The 23629-nt window shown below is 36.2% G+C and overlaps 1 protein-coding gene across 3 annotated transcripts in view; it reads left to right on the top strand.

Moving 5' to 3' along the window:
- CPS1 (carbamoyl-phosphate synthase 1) overlaps positions 1 to 23629 on the top strand; it is a 151026-nt gene that overhangs the window by 114466 nt on the left and 12931 nt on the right. For all 3 annotated transcript variants that reach the window (XM_032278335.1, XM_032278336.1, XM_032278338.1), the window contains 11 exons: positions 350 to 415; positions 862 to 925; positions 3013 to 3194; positions 8508 to 8702; positions 9104 to 9171; positions 10990 to 11065; positions 14741 to 14818; positions 17198 to 17305; positions 18898 to 18987; positions 20762 to 20932; positions 23397 to 23471. In XM_032278335.1, the coding sequence (XP_032134226.1) occupies positions 350 to 415; positions 862 to 925; positions 3013 to 3194; positions 8508 to 8702; positions 9104 to 9171; positions 10990 to 11065; positions 14741 to 14818; positions 17198 to 17305; positions 18898 to 18987; positions 20762 to 20932; positions 23397 to 23471 (1173 nt within the window). The remainder of the gene's footprint in view (positions 1 to 349; positions 416 to 861; positions 926 to 3012; positions 3195 to 8507; positions 8703 to 9103; positions 9172 to 10989; positions 11066 to 14740; positions 14819 to 17197; positions 17306 to 18897; positions 18988 to 20761; positions 20933 to 23396; positions 23472 to 23629) is intronic.

Raw genomic sequence — 23629 nt, 5'->3', positions numbered from 1 at the left:
AAAGACATCCTTGCATGTAGGTCATTTTGCTCAGATTTTTTATTTCATATACAGCTGCTTTTAGAGAGCTGGTGAGGCAAGTCTTCCTAGTAACCAATTGACTATAGGATCACTCTGCCATGTTCATGATAGTGATCCAATGCCCTGTTTCTCATGTGATAACTAGACCATGCCACTATTTTCTCTCTCTTGTTTTCAGAATTAGGAAGCAATTCCATGGGGCATATATTTTCCTGTCTGCATATTTTACAGTAATAGGAATTAAAGGAATATATATAAAGCACAAAAAAATTTAGTCTTGAAAAAATTATAATAAAATTCTAATTTGTTTTTTTTTTTTTTCTTACAGATTGATACACTGGCTGCAGAATACCCATCAGTAACAAACTATCTCTATGTTACCTACAACGGTCAGGTAAGAATGGCCAGATTGGCATACCCAGAAAGCTCTAGATTCGGTAGACAGTTCACATTAGGGAATACATAGTTTTTACCTCTTTGGATATCTAGGTAATAAAAATGGCATCATGTGTGTCAGAAATGATGATATGTTTCTATATTCAGTCTTTTAAGAACTGCCTTAAGATAATAAAATCAAACCAGTAAAAAGATAAGGACAATGATTACATGATCATCTAATTATGCTATGTTCTCATGACTATTTAATTTAAAAATATTGAGCTAGATCTATTTTTTACAAGTAAATTGGGCTTGTATCACACTTTATACTCATGAGTTTCCAGAGGCTAATAGAGAATACATGATAACAAGAGGAACAATGAGAAATGCGTACTTTAATATAGGTTAAATAAATTGAATAATAACACATAATGATTTCTGCATCTTTTCTTACTTCCTCAGGAGCATGATATCAATTTTGATGACCATGGAATGATGGTGCTAGGCTGTGGTCCATATCACATTGGTAAAATGATAAATTTATATAGGACTTCACACAATTTATGTGTTTTCTTCATACATGTTAATTCCATTATTCCAAGAACTATGTCAAATAAATGCTATGATAATACATGTTTTGCAAGTTAGGAAACTGGGGTTCAGAAAAATAAAACCCAAATATATATAGCTATTGAGTGGTAGAGTGGGATTCAAGTGCAGATCTCAACTGCAAATTCTACCTCCTCTCATTTCACCATGTAACTTTGTTTTCATCCTCTTTAACTGATTTGAGCCTCTCACTGGGGTTGGGAATGGATTAGACTTTGACCTTTTATCTTCTAGCATAGTTTTTCATGAAGATCTACATTTCCTCAAGGAATTTATACATTAACCAGAAATTGCATTGTAGATACCATTTCTGACCTCATCCTATGTAACATATGACTTTTGTTTACATCAAATGCAAAGACCCTGTCTCTTTGGTGCACAGGTAGAGCATCATGTAGGCGAAATAAAACATACCCACTAGAGATTATGGCATTTCTCTCTAGTCAGTTAAATAACCACTAAAGATTATTGCAGCCAAAAGTATGTATTTTAATGGACAGTGATATTAGTCAACACATGGATTTAATATTTAATCGCTGCAAAGCATTCTAATATGGAAATGATAAAATATATGATTTGAATATATGTAGTCTTATTCTGTTACTTTAAGCATAGTTTATTTTAGTTTTTACAATGAACTAAGAGCTTCAGAATATGCTAGTTTACCAATCTTTGGACAAATCTTGAAGTGGGACAAAAATGTTATATCTTTACAACCTTAGTCATTGTCTCAGTCCATTTGTGCTGCTATAACAAAATACCTGAGACTGGGTAATTTATAAACAATAGACATTTAATTCTCACAGTCCTAGGGGCTGGGAAGTCCATGTTTGGCTAATTTTTTAATTTTTACTTTGTGTAGAGATGGGATTTTTCTACATTGGCCAGGCTAGTCTCACACTTTGGGACTCAAGTGATCCTCCTGCCTCAGCCTCCCAAAGTGCTGAGATTATAGGCAGGAGCCCAGCAAGCTTTTTTATAATGGCATTAATCTATTCATGAAGGCTCTGCACTTATGACCTAAACACCTCCTAAAAGGACCTCCCTCCCAGCACTGTTGCACTGGTGACTGAGTGTTCCAGCACATGAATTTCAGGGGACACGTTTAGACCATGGCAGCTTACTTATAGCCAAATAACCTGACCATTTCACTAGCATCTACCTGTCTCCTCTCTGGAATACTTTCCTTCCTTTTCAAATTTTACCTAATTTATGCAGTAATTCTGCCTTATATCGGGATCCAAAGAAGACTAGTTAAGCTAATAATAATCAAGTGTGTGCTTTCTTGATAGTGAGCATTAATATACCAGTGTATTTGAATAACATATTTTGACAAGAATTTTTAGGAAACAATGTCTTAATGCAAAGAATTAGTACAAGTCTGTGGACTTTCAATTCTATGGCAGCCCAGTAGATGTGATATTTTGAGGTGTTTAGGCCATTATTACACTTCAGATTTCTTTATAGAAGGTCACTCACTCTGCATGGGTGGCCTTGCCAAGTTTAAAAGGATATGCTTGGAAAGGATAGGACTTTTCAATCAATCAAGATATGTCAGAGCGCCAGTACACCTCAGGGATTATTAGGTTCAGCCCTCAGACAGCAGATTAAGTGGAAAGACTAAAAAAGAATTCAACTATCCTGATCACTGAATTCACTATTTATGTGTATTGAGGTCAATATAGTCACTTTGAATTTCTTTTCAGTAAGTGAGGGTTATTTTTATCATTAAAATTGCCCCCCATTAACATTCAGATTACCTATTGCAGAATTTTGCATATACGACAAGCCAACATTTCCTTGCTGTTTAATTAGTCCCTGTTTTTCCTGCTACTAATATAGCATGCATTATGAATTTGAAATTTATATTTTGGAGTTTAAAAAATTGAATGGAAAGTCATTAGCTTCCTTAGCCTGAACTGACTGGTGCTACATTTCTGCTTCTCTTTGTGTTGTTACTTCGTGCTTCTCTTACCCCCTTTGCCAATCTCATTGTCTCTGCAGGCAGCAGTGTGGAATTTGATTGGTGTGCCGTCTCTAGTATCCGCACACTGCGTCAGCTTGGCAAGAAGACAGTGGTGGTGAATTGCAATCCTGAGACTGTGAGCACAGACTTTGATGAGTGTGACAAACTGTACTTTGAGGAGTTGTCTTTGGAGAGAATCCTAGACATCTACCATCAAGAGGTAAGAAAAAAAAAAAAAAAAGAAGAAAAGAAAAAAAGAAGATAGATATATGCCATACACACTTTATGTACATGTATTCAGGCATGTAGATTTATATTGTTATTCCTCTTAGAAGAAAGAGCTGCCAGTGGTGTCCATTGTCTTATTTTATAGTAAAATTCTGAAAAAAAATTACTTTATTCTTATATTTTTGAGCCCCTGGCACAGAGTGATTATTTTTCATGTAAAGTTTACTTTTTCTAAGGGTTTCAGCTAGATTGAAACTCTACTTGGTAACATGTACCAGATACATATTAATTAATATAAAATGATCCCTCATAAATATCTTGCAGAGTGATTTAATTGGTCATCTAGACATACAATAAACAGCCTCTTTCTACTTTGTATGATGTGGTTTAATGATGAACAGTTCCCAGAAAATAGTCAATTGCTCACAAAAGACCAGTTAATTCCTTGTTCCATCAGATGAAGCCATTAGTCTTCAGTTTAAGATCAATGAGTTCATTGTAAATAATTTTGCTTTCTTTATAGCTTTCCCTTATAGTTCCTCCTCCATTCCCATCCCAATATTACTGTCTTCACTGTGAATTCATGTGATTGCAGATTACTATAGAACTGTAGAACAAATTAAATTATCTTATAATTAAAAAAAAAAAACTACTGAAAAATGTTAGAGTGATGTCCAGTAGTTATACCTTTGATGTTATTACAGTTATTATTATTTTTTACCAGAAAATCATCTCTATGTGGAAAATATGGCCAATTAGAGGAGAAAAAGTACTTAATGGGAGCCAAAATACTTAAATTTTAGTTTTGACTGAAAACCTCATTGATTTCTTCAAGCTACATAAATTCTCTGTGCTTTATTTTTAATGAATCATGAGTGTAAAAGCATGCTACTTGCAAATACTGTGAAGTTAACAGAGTTTATGGTTGAAGTGAGATTATAAAGTATAGTGCTAGAATAATGTTATTATTTTACTATTACAAAAAAAAGTAGACAAGTTTAGGAAGGATGTATAATCATAGTTGTCTACTTGGGCCTGGCCTACTAATCCTTTAATAAAATTGATCCATTAAATAGATTATATACCATTTTTTAGACCTCTCTGACATGGTTGTTTCAAAATCACTCATTAATATTCATTTCAGCTAGATAGATGGGCATCAAAATAAGTGCATCCTAGAAATACTTCTTCAAGACCCTGGAAGTCCAGGTTCAGTATGATAGACAACTATAAAAACAGATTCTTATCTTCAGGACATTAACAATAAAACGAATATCTGTTATATAAATGTGAAAAATCAAATACTAAGTTAAAAATACTAAAGTGCATTACAGATGATAGCAGCAAGCATTTTATGTATAATCATGTCCTTATGAAATGGTTTAAGGAAAGATGAAAAACTTCTATGACTGCTTTTGGATACAATTTTACATGGCTTTCAATGAGATTCATTTACTAAAACTGAAGTCAGTATTACAGAAAGAAATAAGTTGGGCCTTTTTGAAACTAATTGGTATTTAAAATATAGTATTACTATGTATTAGGAGGTAATTTAAAATATGTTGGAGGACATAATGTGCATATGTAAATGTAGACAATGGTATTTCTGTCACAAAACAAGTTAAATGAATGAATTAATGACAGACATTAATTTGTGATAGGTAAAACCCGTTAGAGAGTGGATGACTCTAGAAAGAATTGAGATTCATTTATAGCATTTGGTTTAATTGTAATTAAATGTAATCCTAAAATACTGCCTAAAATATAAAACATCTTTTACTAAAATGTAAATTAGTAAAAGGTAAACCATCATCCTTCTCATTGACAGGTACACATATAGAATTTTATAAATTGGAGATAATTCATAAAATTCCAAAACTAAAGCTGTTTGTAATGAGGCAAATATTATTTCTGTTAGTAAGATAAATTTTCTCATGTGGCATTCTGTCTATAGTACATCCGATTTGTGCATAAAAGTAAGGACTAACCAAAGTCATTAGTGGCGTGGATAAGTTAAGGTATTCTCAAATAAACTTGAAGTATTTCTTTTTAATATTTTTTCTATTGAAAATAAGTTTCTGGTATGATTGCAACTTGGATATTGTTTCTGAAATATTCTTGTGCAATGGTAGCTTAGTGATATCAGTTGTCTATTTTTTAAAAATAGATATTTAAAACTGATATCACTAAGCTATTTTTAAAAAATAAACAACTTGTCTAAAAAAAATAGGCAACTAAGATGGATAGAAAGGATGCAAACAGATCTAGGTATGATTAATGGAATTTTGGGAACCCAATGGAATTTTAGGCCTATTTTAGAAATCTATGAAACAATATTTGAAATTTTGAATATTTTATTTCAGTAGATTTCTTGAAACTATTCAGGCATAATGGTTAGGATAAAGATGATAATTTACCTGTGTGGGATACCAGGTTCTCATCCCTATGTCCCTACAAGTCCCATGATATTTGTTGTTGGATCAATTTAGATTGAATTATCCCATAAAACTGTGCTATATTAACGTCATCCTACGAACATGTTCTCATACTGAATTTCTTTTGCCATATGGGCAAAACCTGCACTACACCATCAAACTGTTACTCTAAAACATTCCTGTGGGCATGATTTGTCTTCCCAATGATGATCTCTGATTCTGGTGGCCAATGATGAGAATTCGGTTTTGTGCTGAAAGCTTTTCTACCTCTTAAAAAAAAAAAGTTTCGAAATAGCTTTTCTCTTACTCTCTAACATTACCCCTAAAACCAGCCAGAAAAGTCAAGTTAGCATAAAATTCTAATATTTAGTATATTACTTTCAGCATGGCTGAAATTATGATCTATAGAGTTGAGTTCAGGCCAGGGATGGTGGCTCACACCTGTAATCCCAGCATTTTGGGAGGCCGAGGGGGGTGGATTACTTGAGGCCAAGAGTTCAAGACCAGCCTGGCCAATATGGTAAGACCCCATCTCTACTAAAAATACAAAAAATTAGCTGGATGTGGTGGCGCATGCCTGTAATCCCAGCTACTAGGGATGCTGAGGAACAAGAATCCCTTTAACCTGGGAGGCGGAGGTTGCAGTGAGCTGAGATTGTACCACTGTACCCCAGCCTGGGGGACAGAGTGCGATTCCGTCTAAAAAAAAAAAAAAGAATTGAGTTCATATGCAAGCTCTAGCTCTATACATCTATTTTCTATAAAAGAGATATGAGCAGGTCACTTCACCTTCACTGAGCCTCAGTTTCTTCAGCTATAAAATGGGGACAGTAAATAATCACCTCAGAAGGATAGTCAAAACAGATAGTCCGAGATACATAGGAGAGTCTTCAGGAAAGGCTAGCAGCTATTATCTAACTATTGTTTTGAATTTATTGCAAAACAGAATTTTTAATTATTTGAGAGGCAGAAATGTCTTTAAAAACAAGTCAATTTAATACAGCTAATTTGAAAAATGTTGATGTGTTTATTGAAGCCTTTTATTACACTTTACACTCCTATTTAGTCTAATTACTCAAACTTTTGCTTATAAGTGGCTACTTCTCCCTCAGTTTAAAAAATTATCTTAAAATCCTTCATATAAGAGATTTCTTCATATCCATTTAATGGAGTAATTTGTTTTTAAGCCTCTAAAACATTAACGACACTGCTGATAAACCAAACATATTAAGAAAATAAAAAGATTATAGCAAAGAGAATAATTCTTTTTAAAGGTTTTGCTAAAATTTATATTGAACATATTTTTAAATGATAAAAATAGTTTAAGTACACATAAATATGCAAAATGGTGAATTATTATTTTCAATACCATTTACAATGCCTTTAAGCACTCAATTGCAGGGTGTTTATTTAGTGAGACAGTACCATAATTGCTCTCATCAGACAAAAATTAGCTTCATTCCTGTAAGAGTATTTCAGAACAATTTTAAATAATGACAAAATACATTTGGCACATATCTATCACTTTGGCAATTCTACTAATATTCATTAGTCAGTCATTAGGACACACACAAATTGTGCTAAGCTCAATGGCCTCTCAGGTATTATACTATTTTTGGTATTAATAATCATGTCTTATTTATTTATACACTTATGGTATATAGGTACATAAGACCTTTAATGTTTATTATCTTGTTTAATCTATGTAGAAACTTTGTGAAGCAGGCAGGTATTATCCTAATTTTATAGACAAGAAGACTAAACTTTAGGGGGAAAGTTCAATCTTCTTGTCTATAAAATTAGACAAGAAGGGGTGGGTGGTGCACAGAGGGAACCGGAACCAAGATAGGAGACACTTTAACTGCAAATCTGTTTCCTCACCGTCTCACACCGGTTTACCCTCACTACAACAACAACGCCCGTCTTGACAAACTTTGAGGTTTCGTGGACTATTTTTTTTTGTCTTGAAGTTTTGACTGCTAATAGGAGGTTTGGGCTTATGTGAGAAAATCTTCTGTAAATCAACATCTGAAATAAGGCTAAAAATTCCGGCACTGCTTGTAAAGCAAGTAGTAAGGCAGTAGGAACTAAAATCAGTTACTAGGTGCTGTAGACAGGTACCAGGGCTGCAGCAAAGAAGAGGGGAAGGTGGACTAGGTCATCAAAGTGGGACCTGAGATCTAGACTGGACTTAAGGGGTAGTTTAAAGGTTAGATAAGCTGGACAAGAAGAGAAAGGAGACACCAACCAGGGAAGTTTCAGTGGTGCAGAGATTTTGCTAGTGGGAAAGTACCTAGTTGGGATAATGAATAGTCTTTTCTGAGGCCAAGGAGGGTGATAACAGATAAGACTGGAAAGTCTCAAGTGGCCCTGGGAGTCAAGAGTTTATATTTTATTCTCTAGGCAATGGAAACCTTTGGAGAACTCTGAGTATGGAAGCAACCTGATGAAGCAGTCTTGCTTAATCTGAATGTGAAGTGCTGGGGTGGAGGTGTACAGGAGAAGGGAGTGTTAAAAGGAGAAATCTGTATTCAGGAAATTCCAGCAGTAGTCCAGGAATTAATTGATTATAGCATGGAGTACATGGCAAACATTTATTGGCTTGATTTTCTTTTTCAAATGCCACACATGTGAATGTCATAAATGATATTCATGTGTACTTGTATGGAAATCTTGCACAAATTTTAGCATCTAAGTACGTGGACAGTCAAAACATTGTGGTATCATTTAATAGTACTCATTGATAGGAGAGATGGAAATATCACAATCAGGTTAAGAATTATCAGTAAGGAAATAGAAGCAATATTAGCATAGTTATCCATTCATAATGAAGTTACTCTGATGGCTGATATTTTGAGTGTCTTTTCCAGGCATGTGGTGGCTGCATCATATCAGTTGGAGGCCAGATTCCAAACAACCTGGCAGTTCCTCTGTACAAGAATGGTGTCAAGATTATGGGCACAAGCCCCCTGCAGATTGACAGGGCTGAGGATCGCTCCATCTTTTCAGCTGTCTTGGATGAGCTGAAGGTGGCTCAGGCACCTTGGAAAGCTGTTAATACTTTGGTAAGGAGAGAAACAAGTATTGTTAATGTTCTATTTTGAAGAGCTGTAACCTGAATGTTGACTAATGTTAACTATAGGGCAGACAGAATGCATACACTTAGTGAATTTACTTAAAGTTGTTGTATATGCATGATTGCAGTTAAATACTGATTATAAATTGTTAGCAGTATTCTCATTAAGATTCAGACAATGAAAATAATTTCAAACCAGTTTTGAAGAAGATTTGATATTTAGAATCAGAAGCTGGGAATTTTATGTATTTCAATGTCCAATTTACATTTTAATGATGTCCTTTGAGAGAATAAGAAGCTGTATTACCACTTGATCTAATGATACATTCTGTAATTTTATTGCATATTTTAAACTATTCATACATTTTTGTTGTTGTTTCTTTTAATTAGAATGAAGCACTGGAATTTGCAAAGTCTGTGGGCTATCCCTGCTTATTGAGGCCTTCCTATGTTTTGAGGTAATGCTGTATATTGTTTTCCAAAACGATGATTCAAAAATTGAGAGATACAGAAATGCATGCTGTATGCTAATAGCACTAGGATTCTATGCATAGTAGTTTATAAATCCATTGACAATTTCCAAACCATCACAGCCAGTTCTTGGAGTAATGTGTGGTCTTTTAGCTTAATGGTTTCCCTTCAGGGAGTGGCCAAAAGAAGAGACTACAATTCTACATCTAGAAGTGTAGTGTAAGGCATCTCCTTACCAATCTGAGAGAAAGTAGCTTTATATTAGAGAACAGGACAATTAAAAAAAAGACACACACACAAATTGAGGTATCTCTCACCAGCATGTTTTCTGATACCCAGAAATGACAGCTTATCTTTGACTACTGTCAGGACCCTCTGATAGTGCCTTTGTTTTAAAATTGAGTTTTTGAGATCAGATTTTTTAATAGATAAATTATAATGGTAAGGAACGGGGACAGTGAGGATCTTTTATATTAAACTTTAAAACAGAGTTTTATCATAAAAGGAGAAGTTGTGAATTATCACTTTCTTCAGATGTTACCACATGTAAGAAATGACTTCACTAAACAGGAGATAAGAAAACACAATTTGCTGTGCACAATTTGAAAGTGTAAATGGAATTTGAGATGGGTTCCTTTAAAATAATGAAAAATTTCAAACGAGGTGGAAAACTTTTTATTTAAATGTCATTTTGTGTAAATCACAGTCTAATAATACTACATCTTTGAGGAGTTAATGTAAATTAATTTAAACATGCACACATTTAAGGATGGGAAAAAAACGACTTTGACTATTGCATTTCTTTTTGCTTTTTTGCAATCCATATCTTTGGTCCAGTTTCATATACTCTAAATTATAAGCATTATTGCTGTAGCCTTCCTCTCTTAAATAGATGAAGCAATTGAAAACTCTTTATGCAGAAATTTGTAATAGGACCATAAACGGGTGAGGTGATGGATATGTAAATAACTTGACTGACTCTACAATGTGTACAAAGATCAAAACATCACATAATGCCTCATAAATATATGCAATTATTATTTGCCAATAAAAATAAATTTTAAACATTAAAAGAGAAATTTGTAATAATGTAAAAGAGGTAAATGCAAAATAATATTTTTAAAACCAAGGAATATTTTTTTTCTTTCTGTTATTCCTCTCCTCTCCTCCCAATCCATTTTGAAAATGTCGAAATTCAGAGTAAATTGATTTGAGATGGCATTATTTCTCAAGTATTTAAAAAGAAAAGATATAATTGAAAATATTATAGTCAGATATGTACATTATATTAGCAAATATTACTTTAAAATTGATTCATTTGTAATCTAGTTGATGGAGTAGCATAACTTGCTTTGACAACATAGCAGGGTCAAGAACAGCTGATAATGAGCTCTGAAGAAACAGGTTAGGGAAATCAGTTTCTGGACTGAATCCCGTCAGGGTTTAAGAATTACCTGGAAGCAGCAGAGTGTTAATATGGTAAATCAGAAAGGGAAAACTGTGGAGAAGTACAATTTCTAGAGTTACCAGGGTTCCTTTGGGAATTAATACAGGTTTACCGACACCCCTCCCCACCGCCCCAACCACCCGTCCCACACCACACCACCTTCTCCCATCCTCAGCTTCGGCAGTTTTATGCTTTGGTTGATTTTCCTGATTAAATGGAGTAAAGTCTCAATTTAGCAAAAGGCACCTTCTTATTCAGCCCAGGCTGGAACTAGAGGTTGTCTGGAACTGTTGTGAGAACCAATCAAGTCTAGTACTAGCATGAACCTGACCTGCTTTTATCCCCCCTCCTTTTCCAGTGGGTCCGCTATGAATGTGGTATTTTCTGAGGATGAGATGAAAAAATTCCTGGAAGAGGCCACTAGAGTTTCTCAGGTAGTGTCCAATTTCTTTGTAGCGACTTTTATCTCTTAAATGTGACCTTATTTTGTATGCTGTTTTCTTCTCACACAATATGTTAGAATGAGTTTTCTTTTTTCCTCTTCTACCCTCTAGTCTCCTATATACAAGAATGAGAAAACTTAGAAGCATTAAAATTATAACTATAACTAGATTTTTAATCTAGTTATAGTTATAGATTTAGATTTATAGATAGTTATAGTTATATATTTTAATAAAATCTATAACTAGATTTTTAACCTGTAACTAGATTTTCATGAATTAGATGCTGGATAGGGTATTCTTGGAATTCCCAGTCTCAAGGGCTGCCCAACCATGCGTACCATGAACAAGTGAAAGCTTTCCTGAATTTTAATTTTCACATCTGGGGACTTTGCCTTAGTCAAACATACAACTTTAATAGTAAGTCCCTCATTCAACTATTTTTTATTTATTTTTTTATGTTGGCACATTCAATTTGTGAGTTAATTAAAGCATTTCATATTTTGTGGCAACTCAACTACCTTCCTCCACTGCTCCCAGCTTTTACTTTCTCCTTCAGTGTTACCTCAGCATGATCCATTTAGGATTTACCCAGTGGAGTTATTGATCTTATATGGTAGAGGATAAAAGTAATGTTTTCCTTCTAAAAGCTTTCAAAAGCTTGTTGGGGCTTTTTTCTTTTCTTACGAGGGGAACAATTCGTAGAGAAGAGTTTGATGTTAGGCAAGTGGAATTTGGAGGGAGGAAGAGTGAAATCAGGAGCATTTCAAAGAGGAATAAAGAGCGTGGACTGTTTCTGCACACATGATGCTAGGTTCCTGTTCTGTGCATGATAGCTGCTCCCCAAGAATGTTTGGATAGTAAAGAAAGTAGATAGGAATAATGAGTGAGAAGAGGCAAAGATGTAAAAAAAGAAAGCCAGGTAGATTTTGAATTCATGTTTGTGTGCAAATCAGATAGCTGAGAGGGGAATATTTCCAATGGGCTAGTTTTTGTTAATGGGGTGAGACATCAACTGTCTTCCCTTCTATTTTATTCCCTGCTAGGGGTCCTGCCATGCAGCCCTTTTCAGAGGCCCGCAACTGTACTCAGCTGGTCTCATGTGAATGATGAAGCAGGTGTCCCCTCTTGTCTGCCTGGAACACTCCTCATAGGATCTCAGTACATTTTTAAAGTATGTTTTCATTAGCATATGGATAGAACCCATATGAGACCAAAGTTTAATAATAGAGATGTTGTCATTGAATACTTTACAGTGCAGTTCTCCCTATCTAACTACAGCAGCATCTGGGATACTAAATTCAATGACTCTAGAGTAAAACCAGCCCCAATCAATCAGTAATCTATGTATGCATTCACTTATTTATAATACCTGTTATATGGTGGCAGTCTTCTCAGTATCAGGAATTACACTCATGAAAAGAAAGATATGGTCTCTACTTTCACATAGGACTTCTTTTTGCTAGGATCAATAGACTTCAAATAATTACAATTAAATATAATGAGCAATGAACATTACAATAGAGAAAATGCCAGATGAAAGTCTTAGGGTCCAGTCCCTGAGGAAGGGACTTTTAAATTGATGCTTGATGGTTGATTCAGAATTAACTGGGCAAATGGCTTACATTGTGGGAGTAAGAAGGAAGAAAAGAACGGGCCTAAAGGTGAGAAAGAGTAGGGAGTTTCTCAAAACTGATAAAGCATTCCTTATGTGACTAGGACATCCAACATGATGTTGATTATTAATGATGGTACAGAAGTTGTCAGGGACCAGATAAAGGTGACTTTATTGGTTATTATAATGAGTTTGAATTTTAGTCATTTTATTTAAAGATTAGTGTACTGCAATACGTAGAGTGAATTATGGGGCAAGACCAAATTCATGGAAAGAGGTTAAGTGAGTTGTTGCTATAGCTCAGGGTAGAGATGACAATACCTCAGACTGGAGTAATGACACTAAAGATGGAGAGCAATAGTAAGAATGCACACTGAAAATAGTAAATGAACGGAAGTGGAAAGTGAAAGAGGATACAGGATAACTTCTGAGTTGTCTGCCTTGGACACCTGGGTAGACAGTGATGACACTGAAATAGGTAACACTGGGAAAGGAGAAAAGTCTAGAGGGAGGAATTATATATTTAATTTTTTTTTTGAGATGGGGTCTTGCTCTGTCACCCAGGCTGGAGTGCAATGGCACAACCTTGGCTCCACCTCCCGGGTTCAAGTGATTCTCCTGCCTCAGCCTCCTGAGTAGCTGGGATTACAGGCACGTGCCACCACACCCAGCTAATTTTTGTATTTATAGTAGAGACAGAGTTTCACCATGTTGATCAGGCTGGTCTCAAACTCCTGACCTCGTGATCCACCCACCTTGGCCTCCCAAAGTGCTAGGATTACAGGCGTGAGCCACTGTGCCTGGCCAAATGTTTAACCTTTTGAATGTGAACTGCCTGTGAGGAATCCAAGTGGAGATGATTTAAAGGTAAGGGTTATTATAATAGATTTGGAATTGAGGATCAAGATCACGGCTAGAGTTAAAGAAGTAAATATAGATTTTGAAATAAATAGCATATTGGGTTTTTTTTTTTTTTTTTGAGACAGAGCCTCTGCTCTGCTGCCAGGCTGGAGTGCAGTGGCGGCAATCTCAGAATAGCACATCATTTTAATTGAAGATTTGAGAATCGAAACAATCACTGAGGGAGAGAGTATAGAAGAAAAGGAACAGCTAAGACAGGCACTAGAGGAATACACGCATTTAAGGCTGAGAAGGGAAGAAAAGCATCACGAATGAGCTTAAGAAAGAAGTACGAAAATGTAGTTTACAGATACCAAAGAAAGAAAGTGTTTTTCAGAAGGCCAGCCTTGTATGATACTGCATTGCATGACAGTGGCCAGAAGGGGTTTGTGTTCAGAAGAAAAGGGATATTCAGAGAAGGATTCAGGGAGGAGATAGCATGTGACCTAAGGATGAGTTGAGATTTAAAAGATGAAGCTGAGAAGAAAAGATAGAATGCATGTAGGGAAAAGACTCATGAAAGCAAGTAAATGCAGGGCCTGGTGAGAAGACGGTGGCCCAGGTTGTTTTAGCCTTTGGTATAGAGGAGAAGATATCTAAATCCTGGAGACCTTCCCTCAACCTCTTCATTTAGTCTGGAGAAAAGCAAGTGGAGTTCAGGTTGCAAAAGGCATCCCGACCCCGACATGAAGGAAATGAGTGTGGACACTTTAAGATGAGAAGGGGTCTGAAACAGCCAAGAAGAGGATGCTTTAAGATTAATAATTAAAAAAAAAAAAACACTTGATTTTACAGTTGCAAAGCTCATGTTTTAGAAGTGGCATAAGGCAAATCAACTCAAGGCAAAGAATTTTATCTTTAGCCCAATAAGACCAAAACAAAATGCCACTCTCATTCTGAGTTCTCCCACAATTCTCAAAGAGAGATCTGATTTAGGAACTCAAAGTTGGAGAAAGACCCTCTGCCTCACTTTAAGCAGAGAACGACCCTGTTCTTACAACACAGATTAGGTAATAAGTTTATGTAGTATATTCAGCCTTGAGTGTTTTGCAAGTATTGCCCTGATATTTATAATACTTAAGGTACATGGCTTATAGACACTACATACATACTGTTAGCTAAATGTTCTGCTCCTCTGTTTTCCTTTGTGACAGGAGCACCCAGTGGTGCTGACAAAATTTATTGAAGGGGCCCGAGAAGTAGAAATGGATGCTGTTGGCAAAGATGGAAGGGTAAGGGCTGTATTTCCATCTCCTTCATTCCTGCCTCCTCATCATGTTTTTCTTTTAACAATCTTGAAATATTGACAGGTTAGAATTCATGATATCTATAAAACAGGTCTCCAGTAATAGTGGAGAAGCTGTAAAAACAATCAAATTCCCTGGCAATTCAGTTGAAGTGTCATGGGTATCATATTTCCTATGTTTCATACTGTTAGAATTTCTCTTTGATGATATTCAAAAGTAATTATCATCCTGTACTCATCATTCCTTTTAAATAGATCTTCTCTCTCATTTTCTTTTGTCTGTGGTTTTCCTTTTATGTTTCAATGGATATTATGAAAATATTCCATACTTTTCTTTCTGAAGTTCCCAATTGAATCCTGGTTTTTCTTCTTTCTTCATTTCTCCCCCTCCTCCCTTTTTATTGGGTTAATAAAGGCAAAGCCAAATAGAGTAAAAGCAGATAATATGAAATTGGCTTACCATATCACATCTTATATATCTAGTTCAAGGAATACCTCCAACTTCAAGGAGAAACGAAAATATGAAGAATGTTTTATTTTAGTTTTCTAGTTTATTAATAATGCATTTATGATTTCTCTTCAAAAGTAGGAAGTTATGTTGTAGGGAGTCTATGCCATTTTACTTGCTTTAAGGAAAAATAAAAAGTTAGCGTTCATCTTCTGCTTTGCCAATACTTCAAAACACTGCTGAAGATGTTAAATCTTTTCATTTTCCTTCCAGATTAGCAGTTTAGAGTAGATCTTGTTAATAAAAATTGTAATGGTATCTACTTACCACAGAATCACATAATCTTAAGTTGAAACACCTTTAGAGATAATTTATTCCAGCCTTCCACCCTCCAAGATAGAAATTTTCTTTACAGCATCCCTGGAAGGTGGTCATACATTTTCTTTTAAATACTTTAGTGATACAAAGCACAACACATTGTAAGATTATATATTGCAGTCACTTTTTTTTGACATCTCAGGTATTCTTTACTTTGAACTAAGGTCTGTTTCCTTGGAAGTCTTATCCCTGACTTCTTGAATTTCAGAGCAAAAATTTAATCCCTTTCCTTTTCGACATCTTAGGTTTGAAGGTTGAGATATAAAATAAGAGGAATGTGATACCTATATATGGAAGTGGAGAACGTGAGGCTGGTCTAGAGACATTTGTACTTTCTCAAATACTATACTGGTAAAATAATGCTGGTCTGTCGGCTTTATTTGGCTCTAGGTTGCCAGGATATGTACTTGCCCTAAGGTTTTCTCAGATATTAATCATTGCACATCATCCTGTACTCTCCCTTTTGGAAATGTTCCAGGTTAATCACATAGTTTTTCAATTGCTGTGCTCAGAAATGGGCATAGAACTGCAGGTATATTATGACTGTTGCTGAGCTCAGTGGGGTGAATGCCTCCCCTTTTCTAGACACTTCACCAAAAAATGGACTGTTATTTTATAAATAAGCTCTTGTAAAAAATGAGCTCTTACTTATATGTGGGCTCTTTTATCCTTACAAACATCCTATGAGCAGGTACTATTGTTATTCCTATCTTACCGAAACCAGAGCTAAGCAGTTAAAGCACCTTGCCCAGGTCACAGTAGGATGGAAACTCAAATGTCATTCTTTTTTAAGACATTTATAAATCTGATAAGCAAATATCCTATGTAATTTATTTAGTCTTTTATACCCACCCAATTATTTTCCCTTACTATCAGCTTCATCACTTCCCAAGGACACACATATTATTAACATATAGGTTATACAGTGTCTGAGACCATCGACTTTGGAATCTGACAGATAAGATTCAAAATTCTAACTCAGTCACATACCAGTCACATGAACTTGGGTTATGTATTATTACATTGCTTTCGTTTCCTTACTTCTAAAAAGGGACTAGAATATTTTTCTTTTGACTCTTTCCTCTTTCAAATTTCCATTTAAAGATCTCTTGAAGAGATCTTTGAGACTTATTTTTAGTTCACCTAATTTGTGCCATTTACCTAGATAGTTATTGAGCTCTCCCACCCTCTTTTCTTTCTTAGTCCCTAAATGATAAAGATACTTTCCTCTCCCATTCTTAAAAGTCAATATGAATTGGCTTCATTTTCCACTTTTCCTGTTACTTATATTCATGCTAATCAGTGGATGAGGGAGGTAAGCTCTCAGCCACTCTTAGCTGCCTCTAGAGGCAATCTGTTACTGCACAGGAGGCCTGGTTTATCTAGGTGCAGCACTTTCTGCTGTGCTCATTAGCAATGTAGCAAGGGAACTGGTCCATGCTCAGTGCATCTGTTAGGACCAAAGGGGTGGGTGAGGGAATAGCTTCCTTGAAGGAGGTACCTGAAAACTCTTTCTAAAATCTTTTTTTTTTTGGCCAGGTTATCTCTCATGCCATCTCCGAACATGTCGAAGATGCAGGTGTCCATTCAGGAGATGCCACTCTGATGCTGCCCACACAAACTATCAGCCAAGGAGCCATTGAAAAGGTCATAATTTATAAATAAAAGTGGAATGTAAAAGGCAACAATAAGAAAAAAAAAGATATGCAGCAGGTTAAATTTAATGATGAGGGCAACTTCCTTGCTCTCAGTCACCTAGATATTCTAAAGATAATTTTCTTCACTGCCCTTTTGAGCCCCTTTGGTTTTATGTGAATACAGGGGTTCTCAAACTTTATGTGCATCACAGACACCTGGAGAGTTTGTTAAACAGGTTGCTGGACTCCAACCCCCAGTTTCTGATTTCATATTTCTGGATTGGGCCCAGAATTTTCATTTTTCACAAGTCCTGAGGTGATGCTGTTAGTCCAGGGATGGCAGGGAACTGCTGCTTTTGGGGATTCTAAGGTTTCAGGGCCACTCACAGGTGAGCAGCATCTGAAGCAGTGCTTATCAGCTAGGAGTGGTGAAACAGGTGTAGACCAGTCACTTGAGAACCTTCTGGAATCTGTACTTTCCGTTTCCACCCTTGACTTCACCTTCAAAAAGCACTTTCTGATATGTCTTTTATGAGCTCCCTTTGAGAGCTGGCCCTTTAAAGAACTGCCCAAGAATTATGACTCTGCCTTAGTACTCAGTATGCACTGCTAGGTGTACATTTAGAGCCTATCATCTCAAATAACCTTTCAGGAGGTCCCATTAGTCTTTAGGTATATTAGATCAGGCTCAGCTATTTTTAGTGAGCTTTTCCAGTGACCCTGCCATCAGAATCCAGGCAGACCTGTCTCTCTGGTTGTACATTGGGCTGGATTCTGAAGGTCTTTGTTCTAGAATGTAGAGGTAGCAGGATACTTTGTAATAGGAGTAGCACAAAAGAAAAAAACGTCCTTGGATCTCAAATGTACTTCAGTTTCTCATGTCAGAATAAATGACCTTCAGAACTCAGGCTTTTCCAAATCTCTCAGAGCTCAATGCAACATAGACTCTACTTCCTTTTATACCCAATTACATTGCTGAACCACTCATGTGAGCGTAATGAGTAAGGAGGTCTTGCTTTTTGTAATCAGTGACGCCTTTTGGCTTAGGGACATTCTAACTCTGGTTGAATACAGGGATTCCTGTATGTGACATGTAGGGCCTCCCTGCAGGGAAACACTCTTTCCTTCCAAACATAATATCTACCCTTGTAGAGTCCAGGGCAGCAGAAAAGCAACATAAAAGAAATCGCTCTGGTCTCTTTGCAGTACCATGTAATTTCAGGGCCTGTACCTCCCAACAGGTAGGTCATTAGATTGATATAGAGGTGGGACTGCAGTTTCTGCTGCTAAAGCAACTAGGCTGAAAGGATTCCATTGAACCCTCAAAGTAAAACCAGGTTATATATTGTAGGTAAATAGGGGAATTTGGCAGAGAGATGATCCTGTAAAATTATTTGTTCTTTACCCTCCTATTATTTTGTGACTATTTATTGCATATTAATAGAAGCCTAATAGTGCCCTCCATTATTATTAAGTAGATATATAGCTCTCTGTAAAGAGAAACTAGAGACATCTAAATTTAAGGTATTGTGCCTTTTAGAAGGTTTTAAAAAACTAAGATATGTTCTTTAGCACACTATACGATTATCCTTTTCAATTTAGGTGAAGGATGCTACTCGGAAGATTGCAAAGGCTTTTGCCATCTCTGGTCCATTCAATGTCCAATTCCTCGTCAAAGGAAATGATGTCTTGGTAAGAAATGTCAAGGTGCCTGAGAGGACACCCCCACTGTGTTAGGTCATGTTGGTTTGCATCTCTCTGGTAATCTTCTCTGTGAACATTGGACACAGAGCAACTGAGCCCCCTGCATCTGTTTGTATCTGAGTGTGGGATGATGCACAGCATATAATGTCTACCTTATTTGAAGGCTGGGCCTAGGCTCTAGGTGGCACTGATAAGTCAGTTACAACTTTGTAAAGCACTCTGATACACTGGGAAGGTCACTGTATGCCACCTACAGTATAGTATAGTTGGGTACAGTGATACAGACTATTATAAATAAACTGCATGTGTAGAGTACTCATAAATTCTGTATACTGAAATTCTGCTTTACTCCTTACCCAGAGAAGATAGCATTTGCAAAAAATGATACATGAACTAGATTAGTTCTATTTAATTTAGTCTACTTAGTTTAGCTACTCAGTAACTGCCATAGTCTGTTTTGTGTTGCCATAACAGAATACCTGAGTCTGGGTAACTTGTAGAGAAAAGGGGTTTATTTGGCTATGATACTGGTAGCTAGAAAGTCTAAGATTGGAAAGCTGCATCTGGTGGGGGTCTCAGGCTGCTTCCACTCATGGTGGAGAGTGGGAAGGGAGTGGGCACATGCAGAGGGTTCAAAAAAAGTGAGGGAGGAAAACCTGAAGAAAACAGACTATTTAACAGCCCATTGTTGTGGATATTAATTCATTCCTATAAGACTGAGAACTCACCCCAACAGGACAGCATTAATCTATTCATGAAAAATCCACCCTGTGACCCAAATACCTCCCACTAGGCTCCAGTGTCCATCATGGCCACACTGGGGACAAGTTGCAACATGAGTTTTGATGAAGACAAACTACATCCAAATCATAGTAGTAACCAACATTGATTTACCTCCTACTTGCAGTCATATGGTAGCTGCAAAAATGTGTTAGGCACAGGGTCTGCTCTCAAAAATCTTGTAGTTTAGTGAAGGCCAGGAAGAAGATAAATTTGAGGATAACTATAAGGCAGAGTATCATGGTTGCTAGAGGGGATGTACAAATATAATGGTTTTGGAATTACAGAGCAGAGAGAGCACATTCGCCAGTGTGTATGCACGAGCATGTATTTGAGCATCCTTATGCTTGATTAGGGGTAGATCACAAAAGACTTCAAGGTAGATTTTGTATTGTGAACTGGATCTTGCAAAACAGTTGGAATTTTGACGAGGTGGGGATGGTAGAGAGACTATTATACAAAGATTGAACATCATCTGTAAAAATGAGAAAATGGCATATTTTTGGACACAGTGAATAGTTCAGTTGAGTGAGATAATTTTCCTTAGTAAATAGTGGAAGGCAAACTGGGAAAGTAAGATTGAGGCCAGGAGAGTAGTATAAGATAAAGATAGTGAGGTCTATTGAAGCAAGAGGACAGAAGGCCTTCAGGGACTAGACTTTAATCTGATGCCAGTGGACATCCAGTGAAAGGTTTTCAGGAGGGGTGTGGCCTTATCTGAGCTCTGCACTAAACTAAATCTGTCAGCAGTGCCTGGGAATGCAATTTGGGAAAAGGCATGAGAGAAAGATTTCAGAGTTCAAAGATACTAACTGAAAGCATCAGGAAAAATCCAAGCAGTGAGGAGAAAAGAGAGAAGATTAGCAAAACAAAAGCTGGTCCCCAGTTGGTAACAGCTGGAAACCAGTGGTAGAGAGAGTATTCGTATTGTTGTTATTGGCTTTCAACGTATTCTTTCTCATTTTGAATTTTATCTCTTCAGGTGATTGAGTGCAACTTGAGAGCTTCCCGATCCTTCCCCTTTGTTTCCAAGACTCTCGGGGTTGACTTCATTGATGTGGCTACCAAGGTGATGATTGGAGAGAACATTGATGAGAAACCACTTCCAACATTGGACCATCCCATAATTCCCGCTGACTATGTTGCAATTAAGGTAACATTTTCAATAATTTATTAGTGATTTTATGAGTTCTGGTGAAATTAAAGGAACAATTTGTCATCAAAAATCGTGTTATGTTTAAAACCTTCTAACTAAAGGGTTGGACTAGGGATTTATGTTTCCTTTCAATAATGTACTGCAGTTGCATTATAGACAACTTTATGTGAAGTATTGTGCATTTCAAAAATTTTTTAAAACCACCTAGAACTGCATAACTTTAAAATCAAGTAGCTGAGTGAATTATAAGCTTTTTATGCAACTGACACATGATGGTGCTAGTTTAGCTGGTAAATAGAAATCCAGGACATACTTCATTAGTATAAAGCTTGAATTCTGCCAAGTCTTACATGACTTTTGTAAAAAGGGTTACCCTGTGGGGTTGGTTAAATTCCTACCATGTTGACTACCTTTGCTTAGTCCATAGTTTCTTCATTGGCACATTTTTTTCATTTGAAAAATCGAGACAGCTGTTGCTGTATATGGTGCCATGAGGTTGTTAAAATTGATGGCACCTTTATAAAGAGTGAGCAGGAGAACTTAAAGTTTGTTCACTAATTTCCAGTACATATGTATATTTTTAATAATACCTTAATAATAAAGCCATTGTGATCCTTTAGCTGCATCAGTATGATGGTGCACAGAATATAATCATGACCTTTAACTACTTGGCTAGACAGGCATGAGGATTAGTGATATATAAACATATTTGAATTACTTAGATGAAGAACACAATGAAATTAATATTAATATATTTGTGTAACATTAATATTTACATATTTATGTAACATTGACATATGTCTGATGTTTTCAAAAGGTTCCTGTTCCCATATGTACTAGTGACCTCAACCATAATTGTGTTACGGCTCAGACTTGGACTTCCGACTTTTATGATGGAAACTTGAAGTTGAAACTGTGAATCAAAAAATCTTTATTAATCTTGCTTAAGCTGATAGTGTAGGATGCCTTGAATTTTATAGTGCATTGAGGTGGAATGTGACTTTTTATGTTGGGAGGAGGCGTGGCATTTTAATCCTGGAGACAGGAAAACAAACATATATTGTTAAATCTTTCAGTGGAAAAATAAAGAGAATTTTTTTTTTGAGACCAACAGGTAGTAGGCATTGAAAAATATTTTTTCACTGGAGAGTCTATATATGAAGTTTAAGTTCATATTTCTTTATTAATAGTTGTAGGAGTATGCTTATTTCTTTTAATAAATTGATATATGTGTTTTTAACTAAAAATAATATTGATAAATAGATATGCATTTTTTTTTTTTTTTTGAGATGGAGTCTCGCTCTGTCACCCTGGCTGGAGTGCAGTGCCATGATCTTAGCTCATTGAAACCTCTGCCTCCTGATTTCAAGTGATTCTCCCTCCTCAATCTCTCAAGTAGCTGGGATTACAGGCACATGCCACCTTGCCCAGCTAATTTTTGTATTTTTAGTAGAGACAGGGTTTTGCCATATTGGCCAGGCTGGTCTTGAACTCCTGACTTCAGGTGATTGCCTTCCTTGGCTTCCCGAAGTGCTGGGATTACAGGTAGATATCTATTTTTTTTAATGCACTGTATCTTCTAGCTTACTCATTTCCTAGTTATTGTATATAAATCTTAATTTTATTCAAATTACTTATTCATTGTCAACCTTAAGAGCCCTAGTGAGGCTAGTGGGTATCAACGGATGGGGAAATAGGGAAGCTGAAGTGCAAAAATAATGCCACTTGACCAAGATGATCCAGTGAAATGACTTCCAAGATAGAATTCCCATCATAATTTAGACTGGGTGCCAGAATCAATGGAGGAATTGATTAAAATTCCTACATGTACCAGATAAGTGGACATACAGCAAGTAACAAGAACTTAGTTCTTCACGAATTGCATTGGTAAAATCAATGAAATGGAGGCACTCCTATATTCTAGTTCATATGAAAGTTCTATGCAAAAGTGTTTCCAAGCAGAATGTTTTTCAAAGCTTTTAAGAGGTGTCAACAGCAGTTTAATGTCTCAGAAGCTGGCTTACAGGCAGCCATTTTTGGATTGTTGCAAGTTCAAATGATCAGAACAAGAAGAGGAATGTTTCCAAAGCCTATCAAAGAGAAAAAAAGTGTTTCAACTCTGTCTGGAGAGACCAATGCCCAGTGGACTTTGAAATCATTTCAATAAGAATATGCATGGGCCAGATTAGAAACACTGGTCCCAACTGGTCTCAGGGGCCCTATTTACAGAATTAATTTGTGATTATTTAACCTTAGATTTTGGCCAAGAGCTCAAGAAATTCTTGGAAAGGAGTGTTAAAGCTATTTTTCAAGTCGGATGCTTGGACCCAAAAGATTTTTTACATGTCTACTGTAGCCTAAATGAATCCTGTGAAAGATGATTCACTAAATGTATTTATCCTCTCTTATTCATTGTCTACTTTTCCCCTCACATAATTTTTCTTCCTGTTTTTTCTGATAGGCTCCCATGTTTTCCTGGCCCCGGTTGAGGGATGCTGACCCCATTCTGAGATGTGAGATGGCTTCCACTGGAGAGGTAACCAGTTAATAATCTGTGAGAATTTTCATTAAATCTACTTTGAAATCTATGGTTTTATGATTTGAATATGGTAAAATAAAGGGAATACAAACTTCTGCTATCAGAGTAAGTCTCAGAGGGCTCACAAATTTTGAATTTAAAAAATATTTTACTTC

This window comes from Sapajus apella, unplaced genomic scaffold (assembly GCF_009761245.1).
Source record: "Sapajus apella isolate SASKATOON/1434 unplaced genomic scaffold, GSC_monkey_1.0 scaffold10, whole genome shotgun sequence".
Classification (NCBI taxonomy): Eukaryota; Metazoa; Chordata; class Mammalia; order Primates; family Cebidae; genus Sapajus; species Sapajus apella.
The sequence above is the reverse complement of the archived record's forward strand: the minus strand, read 5'-3'. Positions and strand labels throughout refer to the sequence as shown.